The 18,793-nt window shown below is 40.5% G+C and overlaps 2 protein-coding genes across 5 annotated transcripts in view; one reads left to right on the top strand and one right to left on the bottom strand.

Moving 5' to 3' along the window:
- The first annotated feature begins 861 nt into the window (after positions 1 to 861).
- Positions 862 to 2,404, top strand: supt4h1 (SPT4 homolog, DSIF elongation factor subunit). Its single transcript, XM_085796804.1, has 5 exons — positions 862 to 1,062; positions 1,307 to 1,413; positions 1,496 to 1,551; positions 1,936 to 1,989; positions 2,109 to 2,404. Exons 1-5 carry the CDS (start codon positions 994 to 996, stop codon positions 2,174 to 2,176), a joined length of 354 nt encoding a protein of 117 aa, XP_085652930.1. The 5' UTR covers positions 862 to 993; the 3' UTR covers positions 2,177 to 2,404.
- A 12,403-nt stretch (positions 2,405 to 14,807) lies between these two features.
- The window catches only part of tspoap1 (TSPO associated protein 1), a 56,591-nt gene continuing 52,605 nt past the window's right edge, over positions 14,808 to 18,793 (bottom strand). For 3 of the 4 annotated variants that reach the window (XM_085797399.1, XM_085797401.1, XM_085797400.1), the window contains 4 exons: positions 17,756 to 17,907; positions 17,563 to 17,634; positions 16,890 to 17,009; positions 14,808 to 16,350 (listed from right to left, as the gene is read on the bottom strand). In XM_085797399.1, the coding sequence (XP_085653525.1) occupies positions 16,003 to 16,350; positions 16,890 to 17,009; positions 17,563 to 17,634; positions 17,756 to 17,907 (692 nt within the window). In that variant the 3' untranslated portion in view covers positions 14,808 to 16,002. Of the gene's footprint in view, positions 16,351 to 16,889; positions 17,010 to 17,562; positions 17,635 to 17,755; positions 17,908 to 18,659; positions 18,708 to 18,793 lie in introns of all 4 variants that reach the window. The other variant, XM_085797402.1, reaches the window with a different exon arrangement.

The raw sequence follows: 18,793 nt of genomic DNA, 5'->3' as shown, positions 1-18,793 counted from the left end.
GTCTCCTGGGTTTCCCATTCTTTTGCAGGGTGCTGCTTTGTTTCCCTTTTTCACTCTAAAGTTGTAGAAAACAAATACTGCTTAAAATATTGCAAAGGAGTGTTTCATGTTTAACTCTATGCCTTTTGGAGATCATCAATCTTCACATTAACAGAAATTTTGACCAGGGGTGACCAAACCTTTGCATGCCACCCGAGAATTTTGCCACTGAATAGGCTATAAATAATTAATTGTACAAACTATAGACATACATATTATTATACAATTGCCTATGCAAATGTATTCCATCAATGGACAAATAAATGCATTTGAATGACATTGCTGAGTTCTTAATAACAGAACAAAAGGGATTGAACAAAGGTTTGTAAAAATGAATATGGTACAGGTGAAATTAAAATGTACTTTAATGCCAGAGGTAAATAAATGCTGATTGGTTGAAATTATATTTGAATACTTTTATGAAAGAAATTAAATAAAAAAGCAAATAAATGAAATGAAATTAATACATAAATAAATAAATAAATAAATCTATACAAGCCAGCTCCATCCAAATGAATATACTGAAAATAAACAACAACAAAATTAACTAAAATTAAAAAAAAAAAAAGTGTGACTTTGCTCATAATCAAATGGTGGTGGATTAGTATGGTAAACACCCTAAATAAAATTTAATTTTAGTGAAGAGTACAATGTGTGATCCAGTCATAGAGAACATTTTTTCTTTTTGTTTGAATCAACATAGGCAAAAAAATGTGCGTGAATAAAAATGTTTTATGGATAAAGAAGGCCAAATACACAAATAGCAAACTGTGCAAAACAGTTCAAGCACAATCCCTGATTTTTACTCAGGCGCTCCACGCGGACACCTCCGAGTTTCTCCTGAAGGTCCTCACATGTGACGTAATCACCAGCGACGGGAAAACACATTCAAAACATTGACGCGCTTGGTTGTTTTCTATTTCTCTCGTATTTAGTCGCCTTTTTTCCTCTAGCATGGCTTTGGAAACCGTCCCCAAAGACCTGCGCCATCTGCGAGCGTGTCTCCTGTGCTCGCTGGTGAAGGTAAATTGTGAACAACTGCGAGGAAGAAACCACCGAGCTAGCTTCTGTGCTAACATGTAGCCGCTCTCTGTGCAGCGTTGATATAATGTGTCTCACACAAGAAGTGAATAGTTTACGTGATGATTTCATGATTACCGTACATTTGTTTCCTGGTGTCATTTATGTACTTTTAGTATTGTGCTTTTGTTAATTGCCCTGAGCTCGTGTAGCATCACCCGCTCACTCACCTCCTTGTGTTTCTCAGACCATTGACCAGTTTGAATATGACGGCTGTGACAACTGTGAGTCCTTCCTCCAGATGAAGGGGAACAGAGAGATGGTTTATGAATGTACAAGTTCTTCATTTGACGGGTAAATACTGACAGATTATTCCCAAACTTTCAAATGTAGTGTTTCCTTTTTTTGTTCATCGTTACTATCCGTGTGTCCACAGGGTGATCGCCATGATGAGCCCGGAGGACAGCTGGGTAGCTAAATGGCAGAGGATAGGTGAGGATGTGTCCCCGTGCTCCAGGCTGCATTAATCGATTTCTGATCACTAGGAGGTGGAGGCACCCCCACCCCACCCCAGATGTTCTTTGCACAAACAGCTGCTGACTGTTGGGTTGGTGAAGTAAAGAAAAATGTATCCGTAAGATGAAAACTAACTGTGTCAACAGAGGCTGGAAAAATCATCATATAAATCATATCGTTCAGATTGTTGTCAGTAAATAGTAGATTGAAATAGCACCTTAAACCAATGATGTGCAGAACAATCTTATTTGATCATTCCCGGTTCAAACACTGGTTTTTAAGAATTGTCTCAAGTCACTTTAAGTTTCAATCATCATGCAAGTTTTAACGGTTTTGTTTGTTTTGTGCTTTGTCCTACAGGTACTTTCAAGCCAGGTGTATACGCAGTGTCAGTGACGGGCAGACTACCACCAGGTATGTGATTCAAAATGCAAATTCAAAAATGTTGCAAGCCCTACACACACTTAAAAAATGAATGTCTGGCTGTTCTTTTCTTGTGTACTTTGCTAATTTGTTGTTTCCCCTTTCTGAAGGTGTGGTGAGAGAGTTGAAGAGCAGAGGAGTGATTTACAAGTCCAGAGATACAGCAGTGAAGACTTAAACCCAACTGCCTCCAGTTCACATCGTCTGTTTAGCCACACTTCATACTGCAGCACCAACCCCCGGAAGAAGTTACATCTGTGGGACTGTTCCATTGTTGTGTTTTCTTTTTCTTAATTATTGTTATTGATAATTAGAAATATTAGCATGGGTGATTACTGCTGAGAAAGGTGGATATTTTGTATTTTCTGTCTTTGAGTTATTAAGAAATAAAAATGTTTTATATGAAATTGGGATTTTGACATAATGACATCACTCTTTTTTTGATTCCCATTCTTCTGCAACGAGTGACATTTACTCATTTGATAAACATATGCAGTGAGTCTCATAACAGACATATTCAGTCGACCATGCACCGTCCAGTAAGGCAGATATGTTTAGGGTGACACTGTCCTAAAGCTGGTACTGAACCTTGGTAATTCCCCTGTAGAAAAACAACTCCCATACTGGTAATTCCTTGAATGAACTGTAGAGATCACAAAAACTGGAGAAACCCCATAAATCGATGATTCATTTGATTAAACTGGTGTGTTGAGACAGACAGTTCCTCTTTGGCTTGAAGAATAACATACTAAACAGGATGAGGCAGACTGCAGGATGACGCAGCATTCAGTCACTGGGTGACCACAGTCACTCTGGAGAGGAAAATGGTTGAGTTATATTAATTCATTGTTGATTACTTAGAAAGCTATATAATATAACTGACAAAGAGAGATTAAGTCAGGAGACTAAACTAAATGATTTGGTATTTAAATCCAAAAATATAATATCACTAATGTGGGTTTTGTCGGTTCTGCAGAAACAGGTGCATTACAACATACATACAGCATTGACTCAGCCATACTAGTGTCAGTCCAGTGAAATTGTTGCCTGTGATTTTCAGTTGAACATATGCCAATGAAACATTCCTGTACTTACTCATCTTGACCACAAGATGGTACTTTTTACTGAGCATTTCCCAACACACAGAACCACTCTCTGTCAGTAGGGGGAACTAGAAGCTAAACCTTTAGTGGAGTTAAAACAGCCTCACTCACTGAGGGTCAGAGTGAGTCCATTTAAAAATTTAATTTCAGCTGCAGTAGCGGTAGCTCTGGCTACTGTTTCATTGTACAATAGCCTGTACAGAATAACAGGCTCACAGGTTATAGCCATCCTGTGCTGCTGTGTATTATTAGGTCTGCTGTTGGATTGTATTACCGTATAGGAGGAACATTTTATCGCCAGAGGGGCCAGAGCCAGGCATCATCTGATTTCACTGTAATCTGATGGAGTGGGGTAATGAACACAGAGGACTCTTTAATTGTCTGCAAGTGAGCACAGCCAGCTCGTACTGTTGTCATATCAGATGCTGTTAGTGGATATTTCATTGCACAGGCACCTGGTGTTGATATTTTGTTGCAAAGGCAAAGTTAGTGAAACCACTCTGAAGAGAGAGAGAGAGAGAGAGAGAGAAAAAAGAAATAGCTCAGATTATGGTTTAGTGAGGTGGAGCAGAAGGCTTCATCTCAGATCACCTATCATGCAACAGGTCACAACTCACTGCTCATAATAATAATTTCTTATCAATAATGCCTGCCTAAAGAAACATGCAAACATACACAAACTATATCATAAATGAAACTACAACTCAAGAAAAAAACAAGACTATAAATACAACAGATAAACCTTACACTGCCTGCACTGACGACTTTACTGCAACATGAGTAGATTGTATCATATGGTGATTATGATCATGTGGATTGGTCTTGGCCCCTTTGTGGGCCATGACATGGTTGCTGGGTTTCCATCACGGTCACATAGAATGACTTTACATAGCATTTTTATATACAGCCTTTATTTTCAGCTATTGGTTACAACAGTGCGTGCAGGACAACAGATATAGAGGTTTTGTTTTCCTGTCTCTTCATCCTTTCAGTTCACTCCTAACAGTGAAAAACTCTACTGGAGGACAGGACAGTGGTGTGAGGAAGTATATTATATTATATATTATATTATGAGCTGGTGAGCTGGAGCTGGTGAGACTTCAGGTGAGAAGGGGGGTACCTCCTGGACAGGTTGCCAGTCTATTGCAGGACTAACATATTCAGACAGACAACCATTTACACCCCCATTCTACTGTACTGTATGGGCAATTTAGAGTCACCAATTAACCTAACCTGCATGACTTTGGTTTGTCGGAGGAATACCGGAGTACCCGGAGAGAACCTACGCATGCACAGGGAGAAGGTTCGAACCCAGAACCCTCCGCTGCACCATATTATATTATATTATATTATATTATATTATATTATATTAAATTCACTGTGGATAATTTAGCGAAAGCTGTGAAGCTTTAGTGCAGATAACTGACAAAGAGAGATTAAGGCGGGAGACTAGTCTAGCACTGATCAAAACTAAATAATTTTGTTTTTAAATCCAAAAAGGTTTTGTAATATCACTGTTGTGGGTTTCGTGGCAGTTCTGTAGAAACAGGTGCATTATCACATACAGCATTGATACGTAATTACTTTGTCAAAACTGAAAGACACTTTAACTGAAAGTAATGCAAAAGTTATTTGAACTTTTAGGGGATTTTCTCAGTTTGCTGCCACAATGAGGTCAAAGTTCAGAGAATCTGTTTTTTTTTTATTAAATGGTAGCACTTGTATTTAGTCCTTTATTTTTTTTCTACCTTCATCATATTGATTCATTTGTTGTTTCATTTTGCTGACTTCTGTCATGTAAAGGACATGATGACCACAGTGGAAATATGCTGATGACTTTGTGGTTTCCCCAACAATATTTAGACATTATTGTGTGATATATGTTTCCATTGTGAACACTGTGGGCTGTGCAGTCACAATGCCAATGACAATGTTGTTAAAATGAATAGTTTTATAGCTAATTTCATTTGTGAAATTGTTCTCAGAGCACATGAACAATCTTCAGCACTTCAATGGGGTTTTGGAAATGTATGAATGAAGTTTCTTTATTGATATAATAAAGTCCTGAGGCTGAAACATGGTTCTGAATCTGGTTCTCACTGAGTTTGTAAGATGTGCAGCTCCGCTACCAGATGCATTGAGAGTTTAAAGTGCGAGTAGCTGATTGTCCCTGGAAGGGTATCTATCTATGTATGCCCTGTACATATGGCATAGTATACCTCCCTCTGTCTGAAAAGAAGCAGTGAGTGAGTTTTTTTTTTTACATAATCTTACATAAATCTACAGTGAATTTTGAACATACAAATGATCCTTAGCTCAATCAAACAAATAGACACAGCAACCATTCACATTTTAAACTGATCATCATGATCTTATGCCGCCTGCAGGCCAACTATCTCCTAAATGCAGAGCCCAGACCTACACTTTCATTTTGAAATGATTATATCATTATATTATCCATTTTATTTCAAATCCACAGAATGTGAAATATTTCTCATTTGTTCCACCAGAAATGGGGGCAGAGATGTTTTGAACAGTGGATGTGTGGAGGATGGAGACAGTTGATAATCAAATAAACCACAAGTGTCTTTGTCTCCATGTGGGTTTGTAACAGTGCAGAGCTGGGTGCACATATAGATGAGACCAACATCCTTTAGCAGTTCAGCTCCGCCTCTTTCATGCTATGTAACGTTAAACAATTCCATACTAAACCTGAAGCTTATATCACCTTTTTCCACGTCACCTGAAGCTTTGGGGCCCTAGTTTGGTCTCTTCAGAAGAAGCTGAAGTCATTTCACGAGAGCTGCAAAACTAAAAACAAAACCGAGAACTGGTGCTGCAAGACACCACAACCACAGGCGTAGTCAGGAAGGCTTTCAGCTCCGCCCATGCACTTCTCATCTACACATCAAGTGTTCATCGCCCTTCATTTTCACATGCACAGAGCTCATCTATTGCGGTCCTCATTGGCGCGCGCGATTGCACTATTGCTTTTGACCTTATTTGGATATGTCAGGGCTTTAAGCCGGAGGGAAAGCATCAGATCACAAACTAAGGTGTTGATTTGCCTTTTGACCCCCGGTTAAAAAAGAAAAGCAAGCGGTTTCTTCACTTCAGTCTTGAAACGTCTCTGTCTGGCGGGGGATAGAGCGCAGAAAGAGAAGTAAAGTGTCTTTAAATGGACATTACCCACACACAGGCCTCACACACTCAAACTGATGTGTTTCATAAGGCTGACAAAACTTCCTCTCTCTGACAGTCCAGGATGCAGCAACAGAACTGAGAGCAGCTCGTCATATTTAAGGATTTCAATTCCTTTTAAACAGGGGGGCATCCTCCACAGTGTGGGCATGTGCAGATGGATGTGTGTGTAACATGTGGTGCTCAGAAGATCCTTTATTTCAGTACCAGTGCAATGATGTAAAAAAGAAAGAAAGAAAGAAAGAAAGAAAGAACTTCATTAAGTAAGAGTGCTGCATTCACATACTCCCTGAGTGTATAAAGTCAGCAAAATCTACTGAAGCATCAAAAATAAAAGCACTTATTCTGCATATTCTGATATATAGCGATATACTGTGGTGATATTAGATTAATACTGAGGCATCAGTGTGCAAACAGCATTAGATTGTTGTAGCTGCTTGAGAAGCTGCTTTAATCAATTTATCTTGTGACCGCTTCACAGGGTCGCAGCAGAAGTCTGAGGGTCATGAGATGATTAATTTGGGAGGAAATAAACTTTTGACAATATTTGTGCCTCAAGAATTTTTAATCGGAGCCATCCTATGCAAGTTCATTCATGTACAGACAGGCTCAGAGAAGCAGGTAAATGTGCTGATGTTGGGCTTTGTCTGAAGAGCATGACCATGACTATTATTTTGAAAGAAAATGTTAGTTTTTTTTTATTGATTTAATTATATTTCTGGTGATTTACCTCACTAAAGTTTTGTACAGTTTATAGGTGTGTTACATTTCTCCTTCTATGCTGACTTGCTTCCTGTGGCCTCATGCTTTGATAATCTGATAACGTGATGAATCAGACTCAGAGCGTGTGCTGATGAAACAGTGAGATTCAGTGTGTGGTGTGTGAACGAGAGCACGGTGGAAGTGGCACAGAGGTGTAGAGGAAACGGGACCAAGGGGCCCAAACCAGACACAGGTTGACATTAATGGGGTCATGAACCAAAACAGATTTCATCTAAAAATGTAACCGTGTGTTGTATATTTAAGAGCTTATTAATGTCAGATGTAAACGAATGAAGCTAGGAGAAATAATGAAGCATAAGAAACAAGTACCTGAGAAGTGAACTTAAGCACAGCGCTTAAAGTAAATCTACTTTTCTTTTTCGGTGCTCTGCAGAAACCGGTTTAGAGCAGCTCAGGCCTCCGTGTGGAGCTCGTACAGGCCTGGGGATGATCTAAAAGCTTCTGGGTGGCTCGGTGGTGTCGACACCCGGCTGTGGCCTTAGGAGGAGCTTGGAGAGACACAAGGCAGGGAGGGGAAATGGCTGCCAGCCCAGATAAGGTCTATCACAAGAGGCAGCGCAGGCCCACGGCTTCAGCGCTCTCTCTTCTTCTTCACACGGGGAGTTTGGATCACTTCCTCACTGGCACGTGCACCGATGACTGAACGCTACGAGGGGTCATTTGGCCGGTTGGAGGCTGGTGCGCTCTCTCCCCTCACAGGGTTAGGGATTAGCAAAATGCAGGGCAGGGGTCAGGAGATTGGAGGGTTAAAGGCTAAAATGATGTGTGGCTGTTAAAGACACCATATGCTGGATCTTTTCAACACGTTTTCATCCAAATAGACATGTTTTATTTGTAACTGGAGCGTCAAGTATGGGCCTCCGTGGTGTCAAAGCACACACGCAAACACACACACACTATAAACTGCCCTCACAGGTATTGATGTCAGAATGACGTGCGCTCCTTTTCTCCCAGCAGGAGCAGATGTCGTGGGAATGCAGATGTAGTCCACAAAACCATGTCACATTATTCTATACAAACACGCACAAACACACACACACACCCATGTTGTAAACAGTTCCTGGTGGGAAAGTGTGTGAGAACACATGTGAGAACTAGGTACAGTCACTCAACTGTCTTTGTACTTTACTATCCATTTTCTGCCGTTTTAAAAATCCAGCCCACAAAACTTCCCAGGGAAATGTTCTGCTTTTTTACCCCTCTAACTGAAAGCCGCTGCATTTACTAGTAACTTCTCAGCATGAGAAACAACACATTGCCTTTTTTTTGCCTGTGTTCTCTGAGAAAACTGTGTCAAGGGTCGTTAGCAGTTCCATCAAAGAGACAGAGAGAGAGAGAGAGACAGATTTCCCCGCTAAAACATCTGACAGGGTTTTCAATTCAATTAACTCTTAAATGACCTGATCAAGTATTTCACAAAACAAATCAATAGCTTCAGTCTTGAGTTCAAAATGTTTCCAGGGGCCGTCACCTAAACTGGAAACCACTGGACTAAACTAACTATTGTAACTTATAATAATAAATAAGTCGCAGGGACTTTTCCTTTAAGTTTCAGTGCATTTTGCCTTTGGTATTTTTTTTTTTTTTTTACTGAAGTACTGTAGGACTTTTCATGCAGAACTTTTAATTGTAATGAAACATTTTTAGGTAGTTGTACTTTCACATCAGCAAATCTTCTGTCCACATAAGAAAACTTCATTCATGTTCACTAATTATAGCTTCTCTTTTATTATTACTATTACAATAACTACATCTCACCACATTGTCCTTTTTTTAAAAAAAATCTGTTTGCATGCGTGAGAACTGTGCACATGAAAAAACATGATCTGCTCATTAGAATCCATTCATCCTCTGCGTACAGTAAACATAAACAACAAGGGAGATGTAAAGTAAAATGCTATCTTCACCATCACTTCACTTCATTCACTTTACTTATATGAGGATATACATGAGCAGCCTGTTTGCTGAACTATTAGATCTGTAGGCTGCTCTCTATGACACCTCCAGTGACTCAGAGACTGAGGTGCACAAACTGAAGCTGTCAGTGCATTATCTTTACTTAATCTTCCTCTTGTACCAGTTTTCAGGTTTTTAATAAATAAATTACCACATAAATTTGTTTATAGCATCAAGGCTTTTTGACTTGATGACCTGATTTAAGACTCGGGTCAAAACCGACCCTAACACAAGAGATGGTAGCAGAAAGCTGACAAGAAGAAGGTTAAATTGAAGACAAGGGGTATACTGACAAAACCCAAAAATATTAAAAGCAATATTTCCATGGATAAGGAAGCCTAACAATGTAACCAAGAGAAGAAAAAAAAAAGTTTTTAGTGCATTTTACAGCTGATTTAAGACAGGTCAAAACTGACCCTAACATCATTGATGGTAGCAGAAAGCTAACACAAGACGAAGGTTAAGTAACAGATGTGAAGCACTCTGAGCCAAATCTATTTCAAGTTCAAAACATAAAATGAATCATCATGCAACAACATAATATGCATTATTTAAGTTAATTACTGATGTAAGGATCATTCATATATTGTTCTCTGTTGTTGCTACTGGGCAGAAATGCTTCATATTTTACAGGCTCATCATGGTTTTCATGTAAAAGATGAATTTGTTAAGTGAGTGGAAACTAAAATAGAGGTCAAATGGTGAATTAGAAGAAGAAGTGCTGCAGGTGAGAAACTGTCCTTAGTAACTTTCCATCACTGCTCGGACACACCGGTTGTCACCTCAGTGAGACTCACGCTGATGTTTCCATGGCGCTGAGCCTGAGCGGTGCTGTAGTGTGGACCTGATGTGTGGGGACTTGCCCGGCTCCCCTCCAGGTTTAGCGTTCTGAGAAGTCACATGGTTACTGTTGGACATTTACATTTACATTTACAAGGAATTGAAACCTGTGGCCTTTCACTTTTGACAACCACCGGTAAGGTGATGGTAACCATAGCAACAAAAATGCAAATAACTCTTCTTGACTTATCACATTTTCACTTATTTTGTCAGGTCGCACTACAAAATTCCTCACATGCCTGTTTGTAAAGACAGCGTCCCTGACTTTTTCAATGTACATGTGATCACATCTGTGTTGCATGAGGCTACAGTTACAAATATGGACCTGCCCTTGAATGATGCATTTAGGTGTTTTACAACTAATCTCAGTTTCAGTTTGAATGGATTCTCTGCCGTTTTTTGACTTTCTGATGTGATGGGCTTTATGGGTCTATTTCTGTAAAAGGATATTTTTACTCACTCATGTTTAACTCACTAACAGTAATTGTAACTGGGTGGGGTTGTGTGTGTGTATGTATGTTTGTGTGTGGGGGTCTTTGCTATTTCTAGTCAGATTATCAGTGAAACCATTTCTACACAGGAACTGGTCCCTGCACCCATCAGGTGTTTGACATAGTTAAACAGACCTTCAGTCACCAGATCATCTGAGAATTAATTCAGGATGTATAGGCTACTACATATATATATCACACACAAGTTACACAAGTGTTAATAAACTGAACCTAATGTGGAATAAAACTGTAAAAAAAACGGTGTAAATGTGTAAATGGAAGCTCACACTTGTGTTGAAATCTCCCTCCACTTCATTCTGGGTTTATTACCCAACTTCTCATTGCACTGCGTCTCGACCAAACTGTATGAAGCTACATTGGGTCTAGAAGAGTGTAGATGACATCATCATGTCTGCAGCTCGGCATCATGGCCATGCGGACAAAAAAAACAAAAAAAAACTGAGCTGAAGCTTTTAAAGTTTTTGATTTGAAACTGATGAGTGGACTGAAAAGTGAAATGATTAAAAGGAAAGTTCAAGTGTTTGCTGCTAAAAATCTGACATGTTGTTTCCTGGGTTGTTTGTGTCATGATCACAAATGCAGAGTTCTCCTTCTTCTTCTTCTTCTTCTTCTGGGGGGGAAAAAAATCTTCAGAGCTACTGTCGGCATTTTTAAAAAAGCGCCTGCAAAGAAAGCAGAGAGGAGGCGGAAGAAGAGAAAGAGAGCGGCTGTGACTGTTAGACCTCTTCCTGTGGTTACATCACGTGGTTGTGGAGGGTTCAAAAGGAGACAGCCTCTTCTTCTTCCTCTTCATCCACTCCTTGGACAGACAGAAGACACCTGTCAGGCTGCGGACAATCGGCACTTAAAACTCTGAAGAAAGAAAGTGAAGGTTGAGGTAAAGTATGATGGAGGGCCGTGTCTTTTTAATGCCGAAGTCATTTTGCGATGACATGGAGGGAAATGATCGAAGGTATTTTGTGTCAGATTATGGAAGATAAGTCAGCTTTATCTTTGTTTTTCCTTTTCTTATCTGATGTTTTCTTAAATGATGTTGAGTTAGAGTTTCATTTGGAAAAAAACCCAATTCGCTTAAGACTGAGAAGCTGAAACTTAAGTTTTGCAACTGTCTTTTTTTTTTTAATTATTATTTTATTGTTCCATGTATCTACTCTGTCTTTGAAATTGCTCTAATTTACCCTTTGCATTGCCAACAGTTTCTCTTGGATTTATTTGAGATGACTTGTACTTCATGCTCAGACAGAAAGGCTTACTCATGCCTGTCAAAATGGCGTCCTCTAGATAGCGCTTCCTCTGGTGGCTCAGTTCTGACATTTGCCTCCAAAAAAGGACACTGAGGGACAACACCAGAAAGATTTTTTGTCTCGCACAAGTTTTTTTTGCAGGCCTAAGTTGAATTTTTAAAAAGTTGTATTGAAAACTTTGCATGCAAATGTTTCACGTCAATTCAGGAAGTGTGACTTTTCTGGTCTGACAAAGAGCGAGGGCTGTGTGAATGCTGGGTGTGCACTGGGCTGAGAGATTTCAGTTTGGTGCACTGGTGTGTGTCTGGGTGTGGGGGGTTGGTGTGTGCAGCTGCAGACGCCGCGGTCACAGGTGCAGAAGGAGAAGAAGAGGAAGAAGAACTGGGGGACAAAGACAGAAGACGACAGAAGAGCGGTGGATGTACAGTGCAGTCATCCATAAAGTAGAAAGCACTACTAAACTCCTTGCCACAGTGTAGTGTTTCCTACTTTATGGATGAGTGTACTGTTGGCTTCAGGGAGAGAGAAGAGGCCATCGTGGCGCCCGCGCAGGAACTCACAAAAAGAGGAAGCTGCTTTGTCTCGCAAGGCCACACATCGCCCAGAGTGTTGCAGTCACTTCACATGGGCGGTGTGTGGCGCAGAGAGGAGCTCGCAACTCTTTCCTCCATTTTATGTTTCAACTGTCCTCAATAAAAACCTGTGATGTTGTGTAAACTGTGTAACGTTGTATAATAAAATAAAATAAAAAAACGGAAATGAAAAGGAAATCTTGTCTTTGACTCTGTGTTTTCTGTGAAAATATACATACTTTATTCCTGTAAAAAGATCCATATTGAAAGAAACCATCACAATTTCAAGTCAACGAGTCCTCTGTGTTCTACATCTTTAGTTAACGTTCCTCCATCCACACTGCCTGGACATGCAAAAAGAAAAAAAAAAAGAAAAAAGGACAACAAAACAAAAACTGAAAAACAATATTAACAAAAACATATTTACACATGAGCTTCCAAAAGGATAATAAAAACAGTAATATATAAAAAGGTCAATCTTCCACTGGTTTCAAACAATGAATGCAGGTCAGGAAAGACGAAAAAAAAAAAAAAGAAAAGAAAAGAAAAGAAAAAGTTTCCCGTGCTGTATGAAAATATACCACAAAGTCCCAACACTGTTCATTATATACAGAAAAGCTCCTACGGCTTCTTTTCCACTGCATCGACAATCTACAACTCAAACATTGTAGACAATCAGCCTAAAAAACAGAAATATGACAGTTACATAAATAAGGCCGAACATAGGTATAACATTGGTATGCATGCAGTCAATAAACATCCTGTAAACAACATATTAAGACTAAAACAAGGTCTTCTTGTAAGGCTAAATATGATCAGCTGAGCTAAAACACTACCTATATGGGTCTAGGTCCTATATCCAGTCAACAGTGGAGCCGCCTACTCACTACACAGCAGGTAGAGAAATACTTGTGCATTAAAGGCCGTCAAATACAAGATTAGTACAAATATTCGCTGTACATTTCGGCAACTTTTGAGCATCCACCCCCCCTCCCCTTTAAAAATAAAAGGAGAACAACATAAAAAAAAAAAAAACCAGAACATACAGTACAGCCTCAGTCTTGCCTCTATCCCGGCTCTGTCACATCTAAAGTGTCTGTGTCAGTCTGCACACCCTTTTTGTTCTTGGCATCATCGTGCTCCCGTCATGTAACACTGACAAACAATTAAAACATTCATGACATTACAGAAAAAAAACAACAACAAAACAACACACATACACACACACACACTGCCTCCAACTTGTGTCATCAGGTGTGACTCTAACGTCTAACCCGTGTGTGTGTATGTGTGTGTGTGTGTGTGTGGGTGGGGGGGGATCAGCAGCACGGGAGGGGGAAACTCAGGTCTGATCCTCGCTTCACGCTATAACAGGCAAAGCACCCAAGATTTTGGCATATTTTGCAGTTTTTTTCCACAGCCGGAGTCACAACAGGTGGCTCAGCAGCATGAATAAGAAACTACAAGTAAAAACCTGTGAAGTTACCCAACAGCCCTATGTCGACACAGAGAGAAGACCCCAAACCAAACCAGGCTGAGTGAACAATCACTGCATGTAAATACTAAGGCCTGGTCCACACATTCACATCAAAACTGAATAGTTACACTACATCATCTCCCTTGAAGTGAAGCCGTCACAAAGCACTAAAAGATACTGCATTGCTCTATTGTTGTTCTAGTACTGCAGTGCATCGTGGGCTATATATTGCTAAAGGTTGTTTTTTTTTTTACTTAGCTTTAACTTAACAGTCTACAGTTTCAGGATGCTAATGTGTAGACATAAAAGGAATCACCGCTAAGCTGCAACGGGCTGATGAAGATGTTACGACACTGCTGCTTAGCCTCTCTGACCCCGATGTTCACACACCACAAGCTTCATCATCGCTTCATCCCAACATGGAGGCAAAGGAAAAGATTACACACAACAACTTATTGCAGAGAATCACAGTATGGTAGCGCCGCAGACCACCAGTGCCTTGACTGAAAACTGCTCACTGTAAATGATGTGTTGTTAGTGTTAGTTGGTGTATGCAGAATACTAATTAAAAAAAACACTGTGTTCAAACCAGAGGGAATTCAAAGCTGTGTGTTTAGCATCAAGCTGCTAACTGGCTAACTAGCTCACTCTAGCATCACACACACACACACTGCTTCACTCCAGAGTCGTCTCTAAATTAGCTGACGCTTCAACGATTAGTCAGTGAATCAACTCATCCAGAGATTTAACCTATTGTGTCATAGTTCATGACATAACATGTGGGCAACTGTAAGGGGCCGTTTTTGACTGATGGGGCCCACTACCATCCAGATATACAAACTGTAAACTGTCACAACGTCTTTTAACTTTTTCAATGTTTCTATATCTGATTAAATATAAATGTATGTTCCTGAACACGGTCTCCCTTGTCAACTCACCCACAGATTATTACTCTGTGAGGGTGGGAGTGACAGTTTTCTGTGGAGCCACAGACTTGGAGGAGAAAAAAACATATTCAGGGAGAATTAATGCACTATAACTACTTTTTATTATATAAAAATTGTTTTGCAAAACTGTCCAATATGTGTTGGATTTTCGCTTCTCAAATGTCAGAACTTGTTGATGAACTGATTGATCATTAGCAGCTGCTCTTTCATCTAACAGAGCAGACTACCTATCATCTAAAAGTATGTCTTTTTGCAAACACTGCAGGTCTCTCTTTTTCTCTCTCTCTCTCACACACACACACACACACACACACATACATACACACGTACACGTTCACACTTTGTGACTCACTCACTCGCTCACGCACGTACACTGAAAATATGTAGTATGCAACATTTAGGCCATTTGTGACTGTGGTCACAAACATAGAGAGTTCCTGTGTGAATGTCTGAGAAAGGCATCGTCTGTTTTCAGTCTCACCAGTGGACTGGGCAGCTTCATCTACACCGATACACACACGCACACCCAGCCGCACACACCAAAGAAGAGCAACCCTATACATTCTTTACATTTAACACTATGTCCCACTCCAACAAACAGTCGTGACCACAAATAAAATCTAAACATATCGAAGTGGATCATCACTGTCTCTGACAGCTCAGTATGATTCGCCTCCTGCCCTGATGTCCCTTCATGCAATGCGGTGATGATGAGGGCCAGAGTCTGATACAAATAAATAACATGTTCTGTACAAAGTACTGTATAAATACTCTTAAAGACAAGAAACACATATGAGGGACTAGCAGACATATTTAAAATACATCCATTCAGGATGGATAGTGCATTTTTTTTTTATAGTCACAGAAGAGATAGACTGCAGCTTCTATTCGTTTGCTTCAGATAAATAAAGTGGCACCAGTACACGAGCATTAAAGCTAATATTCAATTAGCTGTATCTGAATTGGGCTGAAGTCTGGAGCTGCTGTTCAGCATCAAATTCTATCAGACTGTTCTAGATAAACCTGATTCACTGTTTTACATCAAGCATCGAAGCCTCTAATGAGTGGAAATCTGTGAAGGTTTAGATAATTAGAATTAGAGTTCAGAGAATATATTAGTGTGTTTGCACACTTCAACATGCACCTCTACATGCTCCTGTGACGCTGTAAGCTGATATTTAAGAGTAGTATATATATTCAACAGCTGGTCAAGCAGTGCTCTAAGGCAAATGTATAATTACTAACAGTTAAATCAACAGGTATTAGATCTGAGAGCCACGAACTGCACCGGCTACCAACTGAGACAAAGAGTGAAGACAGAGAAAGTGCTTTCAATGTGACGTGAAGACCCTGAGTCAGATGTCCTGACTCATTCTTTCTTGCTGGATCCCAGCTTTTTGAACAGTTTCTTGCCTTTGGAGAAAAAGCCTTTCTTCTTCTTGCCTTGTGCAGAGGAGTCTGTCTTTGTGGGGCTGTCTGCTGGCAGCGGGGCTGACGGGGAGACACAGGCCTCCATTGCAACTGGAGAGACAGCCGGACCTGTGGTGGCGTCCCGGTCTGACGTGGGGCTTGCAGTGGGGGCCTGTGTGGGCGGTAGATCTGTGTGCTGTGCTGGGTCAGGAGGAGGGGAAGGGCTTGTCTGGGGCTGGGCCTGCAAAGATTCCTCTGTTGTTGAGCGCTGGGGGTGTTGTGGCTCTGCAGACGACGTCCCAGCATCCTTTGGGAGAAAAATAAATACATTTTATTGCAGTCCAATTTTATTCAACAATATCTAATGTTCAAAATCCTCAGACAAAAAGGGGAAACACTAAGACAGAACACACACACACACACAAAGGAGGAGGCTCAAATAGCTAAATCCAGAGGCAGGTGTAGGGTCTTATCCAAAGGAGCAGTGTGGATCTACAGGTAAAGGTGGACTTGGACATCAACAGGGGGGAACAGGGGACTCTAGTGTGGATCACTGCGTGGCTACAGCTCTGACTGAAAACACTTACGATCAAGTCTCAAAATGAACAGTTCGTTTCTGCTTCTGCACAGGGCCATGCAGGAAACAGAGGGGCAGCAGAGAGGTGACAGGACAGAGTTAAAGAGACAGAACAGAAAACAGCAGCATGCAGATACATGTGATGAAATATAAAATAAAATAAAATAAAATAGAAAAAAAAGCTCACATATGTCAGTGATTTGTGAACATGACACATAATGTATGTGAGTGCAGATCAGGGTGTTAGACAAACAGAAAGGCGGAGCTACCTGTGATTCCTTCTTGGGTTCTGGTGCAGGCGGAGCAGGGACGGGTTCTGGTGGAGCTTCCTCCGGGAACGCCTGCAGGAAGTTGGAGGGAACTAAACCTCTGTGTCCATTCAAGTCTCCCTGCAAGAAACAACAGAGGCGTCGATACAAAGACAAGGCTGCAGCTCAACTAAATCACCAGGAACTCACTATAAAACACTTCAGAAATGAATTTGTTGGTACCTCTTGGTCATATTAGATTCTTAATCTCTAACCTTTCACCTGCAGTTTGAAGCTGTTTTAATTGATTTTTCTCATTACATTATTTAATAATTGTATTTGTACATTTTTGATTGGTATTTTTATTTTCTTGGTTTCATGTATATTTTAAAAACTGCATCATATTGCATGCATTACTCATATTAATACCTATGTTTATAAGTAGTACACACAGTATAGAGTGGCAGAGTTTGTTTAGATAATGTATATACCGCATATACTTTGAAAAGTCACCCCTACAATCAAATGTATGTGTTTATTTCATTGAACTGACTCTGTAATCTTGTTTTTCTGTGATGGAGGAATCAGTTCTCATCTTGTCACAGGATTTTATTTTGTTTTATTTTTTCATTAGATTCAACAATGAAGTGCAAATAAATAACTGGACTTTTACTGAGACCGTGGTGACACTTACGTAGAAGAAGCCGTCTTCGTCCATGTCTCCAAACACGTGTATGATGTCTCCTGCACTGAAGGTCAGCTCAGCCTGAACACAACCAGAACAAACCAGATGGATAATGATGAGATAATAATCAACTACAACTCCCACCACACATACAGTATATTATGTTCCCCTGGACCAAACACTAATGATGCATGAGGCTGACCTCTATGTCAGTGTTGGGGGAGCTCTCTCTGGGGTCATAATCAAAGATGGCGACCATCCTGCGAGCTCCAGGCGCCAGGTTTCCCGCAGACGCCGATACGGGCGGCGGCGGTGCAGCTGCTGCTGCTGCTGCTGCTGCCGCCTGGCTGGGATCTGTCAGTCAAACAGAGAAGGTCAAAACAATTCAGCTGGATGGTTAGAGGTGTGAGACGTCTCTGCAGTCCCAATCAGCTCATCAGCATGCGGCTCATTGTTTCAGCACGTCCGACTCAGCGTCATGCTAAGCTGAGGAAAAGTCACAGCACTGCATTCAAACACATGAAAATAAAGACAAGAGCAGGTTAGCAGAGGGAGCAGGCTCCTGTGTTTCCCTTAAAGCAGCTCGAGCTGAGCTGCTGCTGCTTTTAAAAGTGAACCAAAATCTTTTTTAAACTGTTAGTGAGGATGAAGATGAAGACAAATGGAATAGTTTGATGATTAAATGATGCAACTTGAGCTGTGAAATGAAAACAGGAGTTAGGAGAAGAGACTGTTTGACATCTAGAGCTGAGGGTTAATGAAGAGCTTGACCAGAAGATATGATTCTGCCATTCTACTGTTTTCCCTTTATTTTAATTTCTGACAAAGGTGAATGTTTCATATATTTTTCTTTTGTTATTTAAGGTCTTTGAAAAAGGTCCAAACTCTTCAGTACAGCTCAAACTGATCAAACAGTTGCTAGTGGGGGTAGATGAAGGTGAGTCCAGGTGTTACAGTCCTCATGGTCCTACCCAGTAATAAGAGGTCACGTTAATACATGGCACTTTCATACATAAAATATCGAGTCGACACATGCTGGCCTCCGGTGGACGTTGATCATGCAGGAACAAACAGAGAGGCAGAAGGTCAAAGGGTTAACCACAAACCTTGACTGGAGGAGTCTACGCTCTCCTCCCAGAGTGCTGCAGACTCAACTGGAAGAGATGAGGTCAGGGACAAGAGCATGAGCACAATCGCAAAAAAAAACGTTAGTAATTCAAATTACAACCTCAGTCAGAAA

The sequence above is a fragment of the Trachurus japonicus genome, chromosome 14, assembly GCF_045865225.1.
Source record: "Trachurus japonicus isolate A0001 chromosome 14, Traja_1.0".
Classification (NCBI taxonomy): Eukaryota; Metazoa; Chordata; class Actinopteri; order Carangiformes; family Carangidae; genus Trachurus; species Trachurus japonicus.
This window is presented reverse-complemented; position numbering and strand designations above follow the sequence as displayed.